The sequence below is a fragment of the Centroberyx affinis genome, unplaced genomic scaffold (assembly GCF_046629955.1).
Source record: "Centroberyx affinis isolate AG114_WGS23_722 - 3 ecotype Tasmania unplaced genomic scaffold, CSIRO-AGI_Caff_v1 ptg006218l_1, whole genome shotgun sequence".
Lineage (NCBI taxonomy): Eukaryota > Metazoa > Chordata > Actinopteri > Beryciformes > Berycidae > Centroberyx > Centroberyx affinis.
The window spans coordinates 1-21056 of record NW_027283156.1 but is presented as its reverse complement, the minus strand read 5'-3'; the positions used below and the strand labels follow the sequence as shown (position 1 = coordinate 21056).

Genomic DNA, 21056 nt, shown 5'->3' with positions numbered 1-21056 from the left:
CACTGGAGCTGGCAAACTGAAAATGGATGATGATGATGATGATGACGATGATGATGATGACAGTGTAAAGTGCTGCTCCAGATGACCCAGTGTTCAACTCCATGTTTCATGTGCAATCTGACTTCAACATTTTAGGAAACAGGTTTGGACATTTCAGCTGAAGGATCAGATCTGAATTCATGACGTCACTTTGAGTCTGAAGTTTAGACTGAACTGAAGAGATCTACAGTCTGGAAGCTCATTAGAATACTGTTATAATTATATGACATAATAATAATAATAATAATCATCTTTATTTATAGAGCACTTTTTAAAATCCACTTTACAAAATGCTTCACAAAGGCAGCAAAATAAAACAGACAAGTCATAAAATCATCAGGTTTTAAAAGAAATAGATAAAAACAATTTGGTGTATAAAAACCAATACAGTGTAGGAAAACATAAGAATAGGAAAATAAATTTTTTTTTAAAAGAAAAACTACAGTTCAAAGGAAATTAAAACTCAGGAAAGGCTCTCTGGTAAAAGTCTGTTTTAAGAAGGGACTTAAAGGAGATCGCTGACTCAGCCGACCTGATTTCCTCGGCAGATCGTTCCGGAGCCTCGGGGCCCGACTGCAGACGCTCTGTCCGCTTTAGTCTTCAGTCCGGACTCTGGACCAGACAGAAGACTTTGAAGACAGAAGACAGACAGAAGACCTCCGCTCTGCCCGAGGAGCTCAAAGTACGGACCGCCGCGTACTAAGAGGTCAGAGATACAGCAGGGAGAGAGGCCATGAAGAGCCTTAAAAGTAATCAGTAAAATCTTAAAATCTATTCTGAAACATACTGGGAGCCAGTGTAAAGAGGCTGAAACAGGAGTGATGTGAGCACGTCTCCTGGTTCTGGCGGCTGAGTTCTGTGCAGTCTGGAGTCGATCAATAGATTTTTGGTTAAGGTGAGTAAAAAGGCTGCTGCAGTGATCCAGGCGTGATGAGATGAAAGTGTGTAAAATGGTCTCTGTCTTTAAAAGTTAAGATAGAGCGTATTTTGGAAATATTTCTAAGATGATAAAAACATGATTGCACAAGCTTTGTGGTGTGCTGCTCAAAACTTCAATTACTGTCAAACCAGATGCCGAGAGTCCTTGCAGCGGGCTTGATATCCAGTAGGGGACCAGGACCCTGGGCCTGGGACCCAATGACAAGGATCTGTTTTGTTTGAGTTCAGCTGAAGAACATTTTTTGACATCACAAAGGCAGTCATTCAGTGAACTCAGCATTCCAGGGTCTGGATCTGACGGACAGGTACATCTGCATATCATCAGCATAGAAATGAAAATAGACACCATGTCTATGAATAATGTGTCCGAGGGGAAGCGTGTACAAAGAAAATAAAATTGGTCCCAAAACCGACCCCTGAGGCACACCATACTTAACAGAAGAAAATGAAGAGACATAGTTGTTCACAGAGACACAGAACCTCCTATTGGACAGGTAAGATGAAAACCAGTCTACAGCTGGACCAGATCTCCCCACCCAGTGCCTCAGTCTGTCTGACCGGCTGTGATCCATCGTGTCAAAGGCTGCGCTAAGCTGGGGCCGGTTGCACAAAACACCTTAAGGCTTAATTTCTCCTTAGCTGAGAGACTTCAGGGTGTTGCACAGAATCCCTTAAAAGGTTTCCTTAGTTAAGGAAAAACGTTAAGGCATTTACTGCATTGAAAGAGATTTTACAGCGGTAAAATTCTAGTTTCCATGGAGACCGTTTGCTTGCACTTGCGCTTGTGATACCTGTTATCTCCTCACCTGTTATCTCCTCACCTGTTATCACCTCACCTGTTATCTCCTCACCTGTTATCTCCTCACCTGTTATCTCCTCACCTGTTATCTCCTCACCTGTTATCTCCTCACCTGTTATCTCCTCACCTGTTATCTCCTCACCTGTTATCTCCTCACCTGTTATCTCCTCACCTGTTATCTCCTCACCTGTTATCTCCTCACCTGTTATCTCCTCACCTGTTATCTCCTCACCTGTTATCTCCTCACCTGTTATCACCTCATCTGTTATCACCTCACCTGTTATCTCCTCACCTGTTATCGTCTCACAGAGTTGGCCTATAGATAGTAAAAAAATGGCAGAAGAAAAGAAGACAAGAAAACCAAATTGGTCAGAGGAGGAAAAGATTATACTTCTGGAGGAATACAATGAAAGAAAGCACAAACTAAAAAGTAAATTTGATCCGCAAATAACAGCAAACAGAAAACAACGAATGTGGGAGGAAATCTCAACAAAAATTAATTCCAGCGTCTGGTGAAGAGATTCATCCAAGAGTCCAAAAAAAATACGACAACTTCTTCATTTATCTCCATAAACTCGGCCATGTTGAGGTTAAGATAGAGTCAGAGGTACCTTAAGTTTTTTTCCTTACTTTGGTCGCTAAGGTCTTTTGTGCAACGGTTTAACTTTAAGGGACTCCTTAAGTATAAGACCAAGATAAGGAGAAAACCTTAAATACTTAAGTGAACATTTTAAGGAAACCTTAAGGAGACTTAAGGGTGTTTTGTGCAACCGATTTTATTTTAAGGAAACCTTAACTCGGACTTTAAGGAAAATCTTAACTTAAGGTGTTTTGTGCCACCGGCCCCAGGAGTACAACTCTCAGCACGCCATCATCAGCAGCCATTAAAAGGTCGTTGGTAACCTTGAGCAGGAAGTCTCAGTGCTGTGATACTTCCAGAAACCAGACGGAAACTTTTCAAAAATGTTATTTTTCCAGTGCAGAGAGAAATTGCTTGGACACTATTTTTTCAAAAAAATGTTGATATAAAAGGTAACTTGGAGATTGGTCTATAGTTTTGAGGGAGAGAGGGATCCAGCCCAGGGTTTTTTAGCAGTGGGTTCACACAAGCAGTTTTAAAATAGTCAGGGACACAAGCATTAGTCAAGGAACTGTTCAAAACAGAGAGCAAACAGACAGACAGATTCCTTTTAGTAAAAACTTTGTTGGTATTACATCAAGAGGGCTGGAAGACACTCTCATACTGATACTGTTTCTAAAAGTTCAGACAAGGTAATGGGATGAAACTGGTTCAAACTATCTTGTTGCGGGTGAAGGACATCAGAGTAAATGGCGTTGGGGGTAACAGGCTCTAACTGATTCCACTTTATCAGTAAAATAAGATAAAAACATCTCAGCATCACTTCCAGCTGGGCACAGGAGGAGCTGATTTACCAGCTGATCCACAGTCTGAAATAAAAATCTAGGGTTATGTTGATGGGCAGAAATAAGTTCTGAAAAATAGTGTGTTCTCGCATCCTTAACCATATTGTTATAGTGTAATAATAACTCCTTCATAATATTGGAGACTGGATTTTTTCCATTCCCTTTTACAGCTGCGAATATTGTTGTTTATCCAAGGCTGCTTTCTGTCAGAGAACTTAGACCGAACCTTAAGATGTGCGATAATATTTAGTGAAGACAAACAGATGGAATTGAAACGGTGTGGGAATATTCAGACAGAGCTGAACTTTGAGAAGGATTAAGGATGCGAGTGCAGCAGGGGCGGAGTGACACAGTATTGATTAAAAACTATACATTTGTGATCAGACACAGTCATATCCAGTAATTCCACAGAGGATATTTTTACACCCAGGGAAAAGACAAGGTCCAACATATGGCCACGTTATGTGTCTGTCTGCTCACATGCTGTTTAAAGTTAAAAGAAGTAGCTTCATATTTCCACTGTATTTTTGAATGTCCTCTTATTAATGATTTCCTTGAACCTATTTTCTGCATTCTGGGAATACATTCAGTAGCATTGAGCCTCTTCACTGAAGCTGCTTCTTTTCAGTGCAGGGAGGTGTGATCTTCTTCTTCTTCAGTGGATTTCAGACTCTGTCCCCACGGTTTTGCAGTGGATTCGGAGCATTATGGATCTTATCCCTTTAGAAGCTATAAGCTTCTGGCTCAAGGACAAACCGTTTTTTCATATTTGGGATCCCTTTCTGGACCGTATTGGAGAGGACGGGGCCCGGGCCCTTCGGAGTGGTCTACGGACTAGCATGGACTGAGGTCTCCAGGTACATGTAGGTCCATGTAGGTCTTAGTGTTCAATATGCCATTATCCCATCATTATGCCTGATTACCCTTGTTATACCTAATTGTATAAACCTTCTGTCTTGGTGTTTTATCTCTGTTTGCTATTATTTATTTATTTATTCTTTTTTATTCATTCTTTTTTATTTAAATTTATTTCATTTTTGATTATTTGTATATTTTTTTGGTTCTTGTGTGTAGAGAATGTGTTCAGTGTTGAGGGCAAGTTGGAAAAGAGGGTGCATATTTTTATCATGCTTGTTCATCATTAATTGTCTGACACTGGAAATCAATAAATATACAAAACAAAAAAAAGTAGCGATGTTTAAAAAATCAGTAGCATGAACATTAGTGGAGTCATCAACATGGATATTAAAATCGCCACAAAGAACAACTCTGTCATAATTTAAAACAAGAGTGATGCAAACAAACAACAGCAAATATGATCAGATGGAGAACGCCATGTTTAAAAGTGAGAACTTCAAAGGAAGGAAATACATCACAGGGTGCTTGATAACATTTGAAGCTCTTCCTGTAAACGCTCCCTAGGCCCCGGCTCACCACGACCTCTGACCCCGGGTCAGCTGAAACAGTCACAGTGTGGTTTAGTGATGTTACGTTCGCCAACGATCCGATTCTTTCCAACGGCTCTTTGGTACGAAGGAACTGAACCGAGTCGTCCGTGGTGAGCCGTTCTTTTTATCCTTCTGCCCAAATGTCTAACTAACTAACCCTAACTAACTAACCCTAACCCTAACTAACTAACCCTAACTAACTAACCCTAACCCTAACTAACTAACCCTAACTAACTAACTAACCCTAACTAACTAACCCTAACTAATTAACCAACCCTAACCCTAACTAACTAAGACCTAACCCCTAACTAACTAACTAACCCTAACTAACCCTAACCCAAATGTCTCCCACTGAACCCGATGCACCAGACGGTCTCATGTGGTCTCTGAATCCAGCTGCGTCTCACGGTAAAAATCCAGTCCACTTTTAGTGAGCAGTGAGAAGCAGCCGGTCACAAGAGGTAAACGTGTTCGGAAAAAAAAAATGAGCCAAACTGGAAAACCAGCAGCATGTGGATCCACTTCAGCAATAAAAGCAACGATAAAGTCTGAAAGTCTAAAATCTGTTTTGCACAAAAGTTCATTATACTTGTTTTTTTATTGTGCCAATAAAAAGTTTTCCAATATTAAGTGTTGCATGAATAACGTATTCCATTAGATTACTCAAGTTAAGTAACGTATTCTAAATACTTTGGATTACTTTTGGAATACTTCAGAATCGTCTTGCTGAGCCCGTTTGTCCGGGTCCCTCTGAATGAGTTCACACTTAGGAATGACCTCATCACTGTCTTCAGAGGAAAAGTGATGTAAACACAAATGTGTTTTGTCCTGCAACTGATGCTGTCTAAAGAAAAATGGCGTCCACCAGAGAACAAAGTCTTCAGTTTTCCTTTCCCCTTTCTTTCATTTCCACAGCATCAGTTAACCGCAGCATCAAGTCGAGTAAAACACATTAGACATTAAAGAAAAAAATAGTAATTTAAAACAATTTTCCTGCATTTCTACACCATCTAACCTCTTGGATTAAGTCAAGAAACAGCAACCCTGTATAATGTTAACCAAAAATGTAAAATTATGTTATATTACTAGATTTCAGCATCGAGGTACTGCATAGGCATACTAACCTAAAAACCTTTTATTGGGAATCATGAGAAGGTTTCAGAGCGACAGACACAGAGCGTCCCCGTAACCATAGCAACTCACTCTCATCCTGCCTGAGAGGAGAGGGAGAGACGCAGAAGAGCCGCTGACTGAGACTCTGAGCAGCATGCATGGGAATAAATTACAATATAATACATTTGTGTTTATTTCTCACTATTCAGATGATCTGAATAACTCTCTGCTGCTCTGTCTCGTCTGTCCTGCTGTCAGTTTCCTTTTTTCACGTCGCGACGTTATCAGTTATGAATTTGTTTTTCACTGCGTGGACTTGTGAAGATGCCGGAACGCCGTTCCGGATCGTTCCGGTCCACTTTAACTCCTGTTAGTAAGTAAAATGTTCTTTATATTTCCATGTCAAAAACTCTTTCCTGAGAGAGTCCTGCTGTGTTTCCTCCACATTGCCTTTGTCTTGGTGTGGCAGCTGCACTGCACACAAATTGTTGCACATTTTTTAAATCTGTTCATGGGAAATGTGCCTCATATGAATTTTAGAGCAAATAAAACAAAACAAACAAATAAAGTAATCCCTTCAAGTAATCTATTTTTAAAGACAGTAACTGTATTCAGAATACCACCAATTTAAACTGTAACTGTAACGGAATACAGTTACTCATATTTTGTGTTTTAAATTTTGTGTTACATGTATTTCCTCCCCAGCCCAGCTGACAGCAGAGGGACCTGGCTCACCTTCAGGTCTGACAGCAGAGGGACCTGGCTCACCTTCAGGTCTGGCAGCAGAGGGACCTGGCTCACCTTCAGGTCTGGCAGCAGAGGGACCTGGCTCACCATCAGGTCTGGCAGCAGAGTCATTTAGTGCTGAACCAGGTCCACACATGTGAAAGGAAATTATATTGGTGGGATGTGTAAGTTTGAATCTGATCCAAATCTTACCCTATCATTATCCTAGTGATTATTTTGCAGATAAACCTAGTAACCCCGCCCCCTAAACAAAGGAAAAAGAAAGATGAGTCACAGAGTCGCGTGACTCCCGTCACTCCAGAGACACAGGTCACAGGTCATAGGTCATAGGTCACAGGTCACAGGTCATAGGTCACAGGTCACAGGTCACAGGTCACAGGTCACAGGTCATAGGTCACAGGTCACAGGTCACAGGTCACAGGTCATAGGTCACAGGTCATAGGTCACAGGTCACAGGTCACAGGTCATAGGTCATAGGTCACAGGTCATAGGTCACAGTTCATAGGTCACAGGTCATAGGTCACAGGTCACAGGTCACAGGTCACAGGTCATAGGTCACAGGTCATAGGTCACAGGTCACAGTTCATAGGTCACAGGTCATAGGTCATAGGTCACAGGTCATAGGTCACAGGTCACAGGTCATAGGTCACAGGTCATAGGTCACAGGTCACAGGTCATAGGTCATAGGACACAGGTCACAGGTCACAGGTCATAGGTCATAGGACACAGGTCACAGGTCACAGGTCATCGGTCACAGGTCACAGGTCACAGGTCACAGGTCACAGGTCATAGGTCACAGGTCACAGGTCATCCAGCTGCTGTGAGCATCAGTTTGCAACCAAGATTCAGTTCAAAACATCAAATCTGAGTTTGCAGATGAAACAAAATCATTTAACATGAAAGTCTGGACAGAGATTCACTCTGCAGAGCCTCTGAAGTGAATTTGTGTTGGGAGCTAAAGCTGATGCTTATTTTTATATGACGTTACATTATATTGCGTCACATTACGTTTTTTTTTTTTTTTTTTTTTATTCATTTATTAAGAAACAGCATGGTAAACAAATAAATAAACAAACATGTAAAGCCAGGGGATCAGAACACTGACAGAAATCATAAATCAGTTTACAAAAATGTTATACAGGGTACATAAATGTATAGTTTTAATAGCTTTCCTATTTTTAGAATATAGGATTGTAGAAATGTATTGTTTGATTTCATTTACAAAGATTAAAAAAGATGGTTTATGATTGGAAAACTTAGCTTTATGAATATGTGATTTTGCCAGTAAAAGAATCAAATTGATGATATAGTATTTATTTGCTTTGGTAGAAGTGTAAGTAAAAAAACCAAACAATACATTTTCATAGGAAAGGGAGAATTCAGAATCAATACAGTGGGAAATGAATGTACAAACATCTTGCCAGTGGGGACATGACCAAAATAAATGACAGATATCTTCTGGTACCAGTTGACAAAATGAGCAGTCCACTTCAATGTCCTTTTTATATCTTTGTAGAAACATCTTGGTGGGATAAAAACGGTGAATCATTTTAAAAGACACTTCCTTAACCTTATTTCTAACCATATATTTAGAAGGTAAGCACCAGATTTTCTTCCAGTTCAGGTCTGAAGTAAAATGATTCCAGTAAGAGACTACATTTGGAACAGAGACCCTTTCTCTTTGAAATAAAGCTCGTATATCACGGTTGTTATTGCACTTTTTAGAGGAGAAACAGATCCGACCAACACTAGTAACAACAGGATCCAGTGGTAGTAAAGTCAGTTCTGATGCTACTGAGTTTCTAAGAAGCATTAAGACACCAGAAGGGATTGCATCAAAAACTAAGGCATATTCCCTTGGAGGTATAGGAATACCATAGTTGTCTAGAAGTTCAGAGTATGACATTAATGCGCCACTAGAATTGAGGAGCTGATTAACCAGACAAATTCCATGGACAAACCAGTTTTCCAAGAATAACGATTTGTGTTTATATAATATGTCTCTATTGTTCCAGATGTAGTATCTGTGGGGGGGAAAATTATGTTTATAAAGTAAAGACCAGGCAAGGAGCATTTGTTTGTGAAAATTTGACAATTTTAAGGGGATTTTTTCAATATTGTAGCTGCAAAGTAAAACAAATTTAAGGCCTCCAAGTTTTGAAAACAAGTAATTAGGGATAAAATTCCAAATTGAAGTTGGGTTTCTAAGAAACTGTTTAATCCAATTTATCTTGAAAGTATTGTTAAGGGTGGAAAAGTCAAGAAAGTTCAGGCCACCATGTTCATGGGAGTTCATTAAGACTGATTTTCTAACATAGTGTATTCTGTTTCTCCATACAAAATTATAAAGTATGTTATCAATGGCCACAGAGGTCTGTTGGTTCACATCTAGAGAGTCGGGATATGCCCTCTGCCTTTGATAGCAAAATTCTTCCTCTAAGGGATAAATCCCTTTGAAGCCATAAATTTAGTTTTTTCTGTACCTTTCCTATGATGGGGTTGAAATTCAAAGAACATCTAGTGTCTTTGTTTTTGTTAATAACAATTCCAAGGTAAGTGACTGAATCTTTCACAGGAATGTTAGAGATAGAGGAAACATTACAATTTTTGAGGGCGAGCAGCTCACACTTACTGATGTTTAAACAGAGCCCAGAGGCACTAGAAAATGTCTTAATAGTATCAATGGCGACTGAAACCTGTGAAGCATCCTTTAAAAATAAAGTGGTATCGTCAGCCAGCTGACTAATTATGATCTCATTTTCAGCTATTGTGATACTGATCACAGCTCAGCTCAGCTCCTTTCAGGGGGCTGAGCTCAATGAAGTCAGAGAGTCATTGAGCACAAATCAGAAACAGGTAAGGCGAGACAGGACAGCCTTGTCTGACTCTGCGTTTTATCAGAAAATGACATACAGGATTTAATTTTAGAGCAAAATAAATTAAATGAGATATACAGAATGAAAGCGGAGGGAGCTTTTGTGAGGTCAAGGAGCAAATGGTTGGAGGAAGGGGAGCAAAACACTGCCTATTTCTTCCAATAAGAAAGATCTCGTAGTAAATCCAATTATATTCAAAAACTCAATATCAATGGTGTTATTACAGATGATCCCCGTAAGATAGCTAATTACTGTTCCACATTTTATAGAAATTTGTATGAGTCACAGTATAATGAGGTAGCAGCTAACCATTTGCTAGGATTTCTCACCAACACAAAGTCAATTAAGAATGACCAAAAAGATTTTTGTGATAGCCCAATAACTTTAGATGAAGTCCTGCTTGCCATTCATCACCTAAAACTCAATAAATCTCCAGGGGTTGACGGCTTAACTTCTGAATTTTATATTGCTTTTGCAGAGCAACTAGCCCCCTTCCTCCATATGTTTACAGAAAGTATTGAAAATCAAACTCTTCCTCCCACGTTATCTCAAGGTCTTTTAACCCTCCTTCCAAAGCCTAGGAAAGATCCGCTTTGCATTGACAACTGGCGGCTAATCTGCCTTCTTAATAATGATTACAAAATCCTAGCTCAGATTTTTGCCAAAAGATTAAAAGCGGTTTTGGACCACATTATCGATGAAACCCAAATTGGTTTTATGAGGCATAGACATATATCTAATAACATCAGGCTTGTGCTGGACCTTATTGACTATGCTGGTCTTTGCAGTGATCATAGTTTTATTTTGTTTCTAGATTTCTGCAAGACATTTGACACAGTTGAACACAACTTTATATCTCAGGCCTTGGAGAAATTTGGTTTTGGTCGTTACATTTGTGCAGCTGTCAACACTATGTATAAGAATGCAAATTGTTCAGTTAAACTGTATGCAGGCACCTCTGCTAGGTTTGACTTAAAACGCGTCACATTACGTTATTTTCATTGTACATATATTACATTACGTTACATACACTAGTCACAACAGACAGATGCCCTTCCCAACATGGCGGCCTTCAGGGTTCAGCTTCTCCTCAGATGGCCACGCCCACCGCGTATTTGGGTCCTCGGAGCCGGAAGCGTGCCTCTGTACAGCTTCCTGTATAAACACTGCTCGGTCCAGCAGCTCCGTAGTTCATATAGAACCTCCTCGAGTCCGACACGTCCGTGATCTGACGGTTTATTTGTTTATTTGTTGATAATTCCGTCGGTGAAGTTGTAAACATTTTGATTCCGTCATCAGCTTCCTGTGACGGCTAATCTGACTCACTTCAACCTCCGTTAGCCGCTGCTGTTAGCTAGCTAGTCTGGCTAGCGGAGTTAGCTCGGCTCGGCCCGGACCGGACCGGGTTAGCACGGTTTCCCCCATGGGAGCCCATCGCAGCGAGGGCCGCCGGGACTGGATCGATCCAGACGGGCCGGAGGAGCTGCAGACCCCGGTAGGAACCAGAGCTAACGATGCTAGCTGGCTAGTTAGCTGCTAGCTAGCTGCTGCAATAAGACAACTTGACACTAAAATAGTATTTAGGCCAGAATCTTATTCACTATATTCTGTCTCAATTTGTCCTCTCAAGAAACGCCATAATTTAATAATAATGTAATAATATCATAAAATATCCTAATATACTATCGTAAAAATATAATAATATCATAACATTATCATAATAATATCATAATATCACCCAAATCAATCAGATCACAAAATACTTTTATTTATTGAACAGGACTAAGCATCATTAATGGATTTATAATTTAGTCTAAAACAGACAGAAGCCTCCAGTCATTTCATGTGAATATGTACAGTATCTATATATATGTATATGCATTTATTATTATTATTATTATTATTAGCATTCATTTGCATTATTTGCACTGTGTCTAGTTTTATATTATGTACGTTACCTTTCTTTATCTCATCACCTCTTCTTCTTTATTATCTTCCTGTCTTTGTTTTCCTTGGTTCTGTTCTGCAGCTCCTGAACTCCCCAAGAGATTAATAAAGTTTATCTCATTTTATCTCATTTTATCTCATTTTATCTCATTTTATCTCATTTTGTCTTATTTTATCTCATTTTATCTCATTTTATCTCATTTTATCTCATTTTGTCTCATTTTATCTCATTTTATCTCATTTTATCTCATTTTATCTCATTTTATCTCATTTTGTCTTATTTTATCTCATTTTATCTCATTTTATCTCATTTTGTCTTATTTTATCTCATTTTATCTCATTTTATCTCATTTTATCTCATTTTGTCTCATTTTATCTCATTTTGTCTCATTTTATCTCATTTTATCTCATTTTATCTTATTTTATCTCATTTTATCTCATTTTATCTTAATCTCATCTCATAACGAGATGAAACAGAAAAGCAGCAAATCTGTGAAGCTGTAACCAGAAAATGTTTGTTATTTTTTACTGATAAATGACTAAATTATAATCTATGACTAATCAATGACTCGACTGTTGAATATCTTAAGAGTAATAAATGATAATAAATTATAATAATACAATAATAATAAATGATAATAAATCCTTTCTGTTCTGTTCAGCTGCTCAGGATCATCCAGCCTTCAAAATAAAAGCGTGAAATTTTAAAGTAGTGCCTTGCTGCAGGGTATAGAACCCCCAACCCTCCTGACCTGAGTGTGTGTGTGTGTGTGTGTGTGTGTGTGTGTGTGTGTGTGTGTGTGTGTGTGTGTGTGTGTGTGTGAAGCCGTGGAACCTGATGATTAAACACAGACAGATCCACCGACGAGGACGCCGCTCCCACATGACAGTCAGGTCAGTTTACTGGTTATACTGGTTATACTGGTTTTGTACTGGTCTGTGGTTATTAAAATGTGTGTGTGTGTGTGTGTGTGTGTGTGTGTGTTAGCTACACAGACCCGCTGGTCTCCATGGATCTGTTGAGGGCGGTGCTTCAGCCCAGCTTCAACGATGACATCATGGCTGTATTCAGGAAGTACCAGAAGGTGAGGGGTCACCCAAAGGGATTATGGGTACCTTTCAGTCTGGCTCTGTCTCCTTGTGAAGGATACTTCCTCCTTCCTTCCTAACTAGGAAGCTTCCTAATCAGCTCCTTGTCTGAACTAACTGGTTTGAGGCAGAGAGACAGAGAGACAGAGAGACAGAGAGAGAGACAGACAGGCAGAGAGACAGACAGGCAGAGAGACAGAGAGAGAGACAGACAGGCAGAGAGACAGACAGGCAGAGAGACAGAGAGAGAGATGGGCAGAGAGGCAGACAGGCAGGAAAACTTTTTAAACTAGTAAACCTACTTCCTGCCTCTTCACTTGTCACTGAGGGTCATGTGACCTTGTCACTGAGGGTCATGTGACCTTCAGAAGGAGAGAGATCAGTCACGCCTGGTCGTCATAGCGACGCCGCATGAAACCGTCACACAGCAACAATGGAGGATATGGAGACGTGTCGGTTCTCTGTCTGTTAGTCACAGCAAGGAGACAACAGACTGCAAGAGGGTAAGCTAACCGCTAACCTGCTAGCTAACGTTAGCATTATGTCCCGTGTCGCGCGATGATGACGATTCTCTCTGACCAATCAGCGGTCTGCAGTGTTTTCACGTCTCCTTTTGGTGCCTCAGCTCGCTGGGAACCTCGACGGAGGTGCTGCCAAAAAAGTCCCAGGTACCAGGTGATATGGCGCCATATCACCTGGTACCTGGGACTCGCCCAATGGAAAACCAAAAAAGGCGAGCAGAGCAGAGCAGAGCAGAGCAGAGCAGAGCAGAGTAGAGTAGAGTAGAGTAGAGCAGAGTAGAGTAGAGTAGAGTAGAGTAGCACCATGTGGTGGAAAAGCGGCAGAAGTGAGACTGGTGACTCTGACACTTCTCTGTAGGTACGGTTAGCTTAGCTGTTAGCTTAGCTGTTAGCTTAGCTGTTAGCCTCCATGCACAGTTTGTCCTTCAGGGCCTCCGTAGCCCAGCAGCTTGCTGTGCTTTATCAAACTGTGTTTCTGTTTGTGTCCTCTGGTGGAAAATCACTCAGTGCAGCTTTAACATTTTTAAATGTTGTTCCGTCCAGTTCTTTGAAAAAGCAGCGGAGAACGTGAAGGAGAACGTTGGAGAAGAGGTGCAGACGGAGCAGCTGATCAGAGAAGCCTGCAGGAACGTTCTGGAACACGTAAGACCGACCTCTGACCTCTGACCTCTGACCTCTGACCTGCTGTCTAAGCCCCGCCCCCACATCTGTTCATGTGGTGAAACGGTCTCCTTACTTCACTAGATGTTTGCAGCTGTTTTGCAATATGTTTCCATGGTAACACAACGTGACAGGCAACGCAATATTTAGAGGCAACGTGACGGGCAACTCTACATTTAGAGGCAACGTGACGGGCAACTCAGTATTTAGAGGCAACGTGACGGGCAACTCAGTATTTATGCCGCTTTTCCACTGCATAGTACCGGCTCAACTCGCCTCGACTCGACTTGCTTTTGGTAGCACCACTTTGGTTTTCCACTGCAGATAGTTCCCCCTCAATGTGCCCCACCCCCTAAACTGGTCGTCATAGCGACGCCGCGACGCCGCATGAAACGCGACACACAGCTACAACGGAGGATATGGAAGAGATGGTGTTCTTGATCCTCGGTGTGTGGCTGTCAGTCACAGCAGGGAAACAGATTTGATTTCAGAAGAGGCTGAAGGCAGCGAGACAGCAGAAGCTCTCTGGCTGCTCGAGGCCACGCAAGAGGGTAAGCTAACCGCTAGCCTGGAAGCTAACGTTAGCATTATGTCCCGTGTCGCGCAGTGATGACGATTCTCTGACCAATCAGTGGTCTGCAGTGTTTTCACGTCTCCTTCTGGTGCCTCAGCTCTCCTCAGCTCGCTTGGAACCTCGACGGAGGTGCTACGAAAAAAAGTAGCAGGTACTACGTGATATGGAACCTGGTACCTGGAACCTGGAACCTGGAACCTGGAACCTGGAACCTGGAACCTGGAACTTGGCCAGTGGAAAACCAAAAAAGGCGAGTCGAGTCGAGCCGGTATCATGCAACGTGACAGGCAACTCAGTATTTAGAGGCAACGTGACAGGCAACTCAGTATTTAGAGGCAACGTGACGGGCAACTCAGTATTTAGAGGCAACGTGACGGGGGTTTTTTGAAGACCAGCTTCTGAGAGGAAGCTTCAGATTCAGATCTTCCCATAGCAGTAGTTTTATACCAGTGTAGTATTGATCAGTTCTGTCAGTCTGTGATCGATCAACCTGCATCAGATCAGACTGGAGCAGATAAATATCTGACCAGAGATCAGTTTGACCTCTGACCTCTCTGTGTGATGTCATCAGGCCAAGCAGCTGTTTCCAGAGGGGGAGGGGAAGACCGGCCGGCCGGGGTCAGAGGTCAGCGTCAAGGTAGGAACCTTAGAACATTCTGTACCATCTAGAACCATCTAGTGTCATCACTACCACCCATCTAGAACGCCTAGACCTATCAGGTTCTACCTAGAGCATCTAGTACCAGGTAGAACCATCTAGAACATCTAGAACCATCTAGAACATGTAGTACCGTGTAGATCCCTCACTGTGACTCTGTCCTCAGCGGTCCAGACCGGCTGATGAAGACTCCAGCCAGAGAGGAAGTCCAGTTCCTAAGAGGGTACAGTGACCTTTGACCTTTAACCTTTAACCTCACCTGTTCCACAGTGTCAGTTAGCAAACCGCTGAGTCCGCAAGAAAATGGTTCCTCAGCTTTGTGCTGCAGCAGAACCTTTATGGTGCTGAAAAGAACCCTTCAAGAACACATGTTTTATTGTCCTTCTGTGTGTGTGTGTGTGTGTGTGTGTGTGTGTGTGTGTGTGTGTGTGTGTGTGTGTGTGTGTGTGTGTGTGTGTGTGTGTGTGTGTGTGCAGAGGAAAGGTCGCCCCTGTGTTCCAGCTGTCTCCTATGAGCGACCTTTGACCTTCTCCAGCCAGTGAGTATCTGCTGCAGTTCATCCATGATGATGACATCAGATCAGGTTAGATTACATTAGATCAGATTACATTAAATTAGATCAATCAGATTCGATCATATACATTTGATTAGAGTACATAAAATTAGAATAAATCAGAGTAGATTATATTAGATGAAACTTTATTGATCCTGTGGGCAGATCAGATCATAACGGGATCCAGCAAAGAGAAGCAGAATCTAAATAAGAATAGAGCAGATGAAAGTTTAAACATAAGTATTATATACACTGTAGAACATATTCAGTAGAAATATATGAATGTAAATATATGAACTTCAGTGTTTCCCCTAGGATGGAGTGGAGGTGAAGCGTGTGAAAAAAATAAAAAGTGCACATTTGTTTTGTGGCTGGTGAAGCGCCTCCTGCTGGGAGGTTCTGTGTCTGCAGGCACCACAAGGCTCCGGAGGCCTCAGTACAGACTGAACATTTGTGCACAGTAATGAGGGGAAATGTCTGTCTATCTTACATATGAGCTGTCTCTAGATTTAGGAAAATACACTTTTATTGAACATAATAAAAGTATAATATTTAAAACAATTATTGACATTTATTGTCAATTATTAATTCTTTCTTCTCTTGATCAGCCAGTCTTTTAAACTCATCTGAAAATTCAAACATGTGATTTGACAAATAAGCTGTTAGTTTACGTGTGACCCATATCACCCACTGGGTGACCCATATCACCCACTGGGTGACCCATATCACCCACTGGGTGACCCATATCACCCACTGGGTGACCCATATCACCCACTGGGTGACCCATATCACTCACTGGGTGACCCATATCACCCACTGGGTGACCGTTTACATCCACTGGGTGTTAGCTAGCAGCTAGCTAGCTGTCATTCATTCTTCTAATTATTCATTCTTAACTGTCCTTTTTTCCAGAATGAACTTGCATCACCACACTGTTGTATTATCAAACAGTGTTAATTTACTTTAATGTAATGACATTTTCAATGATAAAATAACTTACATTTATGACGTTTCTTTAAGGGAATCCTATCCAAACAATATGTAACGTTAATATCTCTGGAGGGAATCTGTCAGCTGTCTTTGAGATTGACAGCTTGGCCCTCGTGCAGAGTAAGGCCCGCCTCCAGGAAGAAGAAAACAATCTGTGCATGAGGAATAACTATCTTTGTATCAAGATGGATCTTCCAAATGTTTATTTCACAGATATGTTTCCTTGAGTATTCCTATCAAATGATTGCGTTTGCTGTAACGTTTCTGTGCGATACGTGAAGTCACAGGAGCTTTGGAGAATGATAATCCTGAATCCATGATCAGCATCGCTTTCTTCAATTAGCTGTGTTTCCATGGAGCCTTTTAATCTGAACAGCAGCCCAATCAGAATAAAAACGCCTCATATAAACTCCTCAATCAGAACAAACTGGCCGATCCGAATGAAATTTCATTCCGTCAGAGAGGCTGTTTAACTCTTTCATAATCCGGTCGATGGATAAAATTTCGTCATGTAAACACTCATCAGATCACTTTCTTTCTCTCTCCTCTTTCTGCACACGCTCCGCATTTAACGTTTCAATAACGTTTCCCTTTTTTCCGGGAGGATGTGAATGGATGAGCTTGTTATGAACCCCGGGGCGCTCAGGCTTGATGTGGGCGGTGCAGCCCGTTTTATATCAAGTCCTGACTCCGCCTCTCCGGCCGGTTTCAGTTTACAGGTGAAAATTACAAATGGACCCGATCACTGCGGGGACAAAACAAAACAAAACGTATTTTTCTGACACTTATGGAGTCGTATGCTTTGATAAATCTGTTGCTTCATCAGAGAGAACAGCAGGAAAGAAATAACTGACGCAGCTCCATCTTTTAAAAACATAAGCCCGTGTTAGAGAGCTGATTCATGTCAGAAACTTTTATTCTGACTCCACACTGTGGAGCAGGTAAACACACATCTCAATGTGATCGTTATATTTAGCGCTCATGTAAACACTTGTGTGACAATCTTCCTTCAGAATGATTTCATTCAGAATGGAAAAAAAATGTCTCATGTAACCGCAGCTTGACATCAACCAGGTGCTTGTTGTTATAATGTGCTGACATCATCAGGTAAGAGCAAAGTTTATATGCTTCACTCACAGCTGTGTGAATTGAGCTGGATATGAAGCATCTGTAGCGCAAAATAATATAACAAAGAGATAAGAAGGACTCCTCTCCTCTCCTCTCCTCTCCTCTCCTCCTCTCTCCTCTCCTCTCCTCTCCTCTCCTCCTCTCTCCTCTCCTCTCCTCTCCTCTCCTCTCCTCTCCTCCTCTCTCCTCTCCTCTCCTCTCCTCTCCTCCTCTCTCCTCCCCTCTCCTCTCCTCCTCTCTCCTCTCCTCTCCTCTCCTCTCCTCTCCTCCTCTCTCCTCTCCTCTCCTCTCCTCTCCTCTCCTCTCCTCTCCTCTCCTCTCCTCCTCTCTCCTCTCCTCTCCTCTCCTCTCCTCTCCTCTCCTCCTCTCCTCTCCTCTCCTCTCCCCTCTCCTCTCCTCCTCTCTCCTCTCCTCTCCTCTCCTCTCCTCTCCTCCTCTCTCCTCTCCTCTCCTCTCCTCTCCTCCTCTCTCCTCTCCTCTCCTCTCCTCTCCTCCTCTCTCTCTCCTCTCCTCTCCTCTCCAGCGTAACGCCGCTGCTAGGTGCATACAGGGGAAACACTGAACTTCTTCTTCTTCTTCTTCTCAGAGTGAAACCTAAATCAGATCCAGTCAAGAGAGAAGGACCAAAGGTTGGTATATGAGAGGAATCAGTACTATTTGTATTAGTACTGTAACTGTAGTAGTACTGTGTGTATTAGTACTGTAACTGTAGTAGTTAAAGCTGCACTAAGCGATTTTCTGACCACTAGAGGGCAACAGAACCCGCAACACAGTTTGTAAACACACACAGCAAAACTACTGGGCTACGGAAGCCCTTAAGGACAAACCGTGCATAAAGGCTAACGGCTAAAATACACGTTCCTACAGAGAAATATCTCCAGTTACCAGTCTCACTTTGACTGATCTCTCCTGCTGAAGATCCCATGCCCCACAATGACTAGTGAAGAGGCAGGAAGCAAGTTGACCAGTTTAACAGGTTGACTAGTTTAACAAGTTGACTAGTTTAACAAGTTGACCAGTTTAACAGGTTGACCAGTTTAACAGGTTGACCAGTTTAACAGGTTGACCAGTTTAACAAGTTGACCAGTTTAACAGGTTGACCAGTTTAACAAGTTGACCAGTTTAACAGGTTGACCAGTTTAACAGGTTGACCAGTTTAACAGGTTGACCACTTTAACAGGTTGACCAATTTAACAGGTTGACCAGTTTAATAAGTTGACCAATTTAACAGGTTGACCAGTTTAACAGGTTGACCAGTTTAACAGGTTGACCAGTTTAACAGGTTGACCAGTTTAACAAGTTGACTAGTTTAACAGGTTGACCAGTTTAACAGGTTGACTAGTTTAACAGGTTGACCAGTTTAACAAGTTGACTAGTTTAACAGGTTCACTAGTTTAACAAGTTGACTAGTTTAACAGGTTGACCAGTTTAACAAGTTGACTAGTTTAACAGGTTGACTAGTTTAACAAGTTGACTCGCTCGCTTCATGGATTCCACCATTAGCAGAAGTTTTTTCAGGGATGGAGGGAGGAGCCAAGCTAGTTTTAAAAAAAGGAAAAGCTGCTGAATGGAGGGGGAGGAGCTTCGACTCAGCCGAACGTGACGACAAGCTTTAGGAAAGAGGAGTAAACAACAACAAGCTGCTGTGTGGCTGTTTGTTTACATCATCACTGTTTGTTTACATCATCACTGTTTGTTTACATCATCACGTCTCATGGAGATCTCCACGTAGCTTCAGGACCGGTTACAGGGTCTGAACTCGCTTATTGCAGGTTTAATGTATTAGTACTGTGTATTTAGTACTATAACTGTAGTAGTTAATGTATTAGTACTGTGTATTTAGTACTATAACTGTAGTAGTTAATGTATTAGTACTGTGTATTTAGTACTATAACTGTAGTAGTTAATGTATTAGTACTGTGTATTTAGTACTATAACTGTAGTAGTTAATGTATTAGTACTGTGTATTTAGTACTATAACTGTAGTAGTTAATGTATTAGTACTGTGTGTATTTGTATTGTAACTGCAGTGCTGATGTGTGTGTGTTGCGTCCAGTGGGATCCAGCCAGGCTGAGCGGCAGCAGCACGTTCGTCCTCGGCTCCCGAGCCAACAAGTGAGTTAGTACTACTGTACTGATACTGATACTTTACTGATACTGTACTGATACTTTACTGCTAGAGTACTGATACTGATACTTTACTGATACTGTACTGATACTTTACTACTAGTTTACTTTACTATTAGTTTACTACTACTTTACTACTGGTGTGTTATGACAGTACTACTATGTTATGCTGTTTGTTACTGTTTACTACTAGTTATTACTGCAAGACTAGTAGTTTACTGCTGGCTTAGTACTACATCATACAGTACTTGTTACTTGGTAGTTTCTGACTAGTTTACTACACAGTACTAGATGATGTAGTTTCATCAGAGTGATGAAATGTTTATTAATAATAAAGCTGAACACAAACAGCAGCTTCAGCAGTTTGTCATGTTGTCTTGTTGTCATGTTGTTGTTTATGTTGTTTGTTGTCATGTTGTTTATGTTGTCATGTTTATGTTGTCTTGTTATGATGTTGTTTATGTTGTCGTGTTGTATATGTTGTCATGTTTTTTATGTTGTCATGTTGTTTATGTTGTGTTGTTTATGTTGTCTTGTTGTTTATGTTGTCATGTTGTTGTTTATGTTGTCATGTTGTTTGTCATGTTAATGTTGTCTTGTTGTTGATGGTGTCATCTTGTTTATGTTGTCATGTTGTTGTTTATGTTGTCATGTTTATGTTGTCATGTTGTCTATGTTGTCATGTTTATGTTGTCATGTTGTTTATGTTGTCATGTTGTTTATGTTGTCATGTTTATGTTGTCATATTGTTTATGTTGTCATGTTGTTGTTTATGTTGTCATGTTGTTTGTCATGTTAATGTTGTCTTGTTGTTGATGGTGTCATCTTGTTTATGTTGTCATGTTTATGTTGTCATGTTGTTTATGTTGTCATGTTTATGTTGTCATGTTGTTTATGTTGTCATGTTTATGTTGTCATGTTGTTGTTTATGTTGTCATGTTTATGTTGTCATGTCGTTTATGTTGTCATGTTGTTTATGTTGTCATGTTGTTTATGTTGTCATGTTTATGTTGTCATGTTGTTTATGTTGTCATGTTGTTTATGTTGTCATGTTGTTGTTTATGTTGTCATGTTTATGTTGTCTTGTTATGTTGTTGTTTATGTTGTCGTGTTGTATATGTTGTCATGTTTTTTATGTTGTCATGTTGTTTATGTTGTGTTGTTTATGTTGTCTTGTTGTCATGTTTATGTTGTCTTGTTGTCATGTTTATGTTGTCATGTTTTTATGTTTATGTTGTCATGTTGTTGTTTATGTTGTCATGTTGTTTATGTTGTCATGTTTTTATGTTTATGTTGTCATGTTTTTATGTTTATGTTGTCATGTTTTTATGTTTATGTTGTCATGTTGTTGTTTATGTTGTCATGTTGTTTATGTTGTCATGTTTTTATGTTTATGTTGTCATGTTTTTATGTTTATGTTGTC

General features: G+C 40.8%; 1 protein-coding gene across 1 annotated transcript; it reads left to right on the top strand.

The window, feature by feature from the left end:
* The first annotated feature begins 10546 nt into the window (after positions 1-10546).
* LOC139638233 (deoxynucleotidyltransferase terminal-interacting protein 1) lies at positions 10547-19633 on the top strand. Its single transcript, XM_071512300.1, has 9 exons — positions 10547-10881; positions 12160-12227; positions 12322-12418; positions 13487-13585; positions 14749-14814; positions 15002-15058; positions 15312-15373; positions 18093-18135; positions 19563-19633. Exons 1-9 carry the CDS (start codon positions 10810-10812, stop codon positions 19623-19625), a joined length of 627 nt encoding a protein of 208 aa, XP_071368401.1. The 5' UTR covers positions 10547-10809; the 3' UTR covers positions 19626-19633.
* The last annotated feature ends 1423 nt before the right edge of the window (positions 19634-21056 follow it).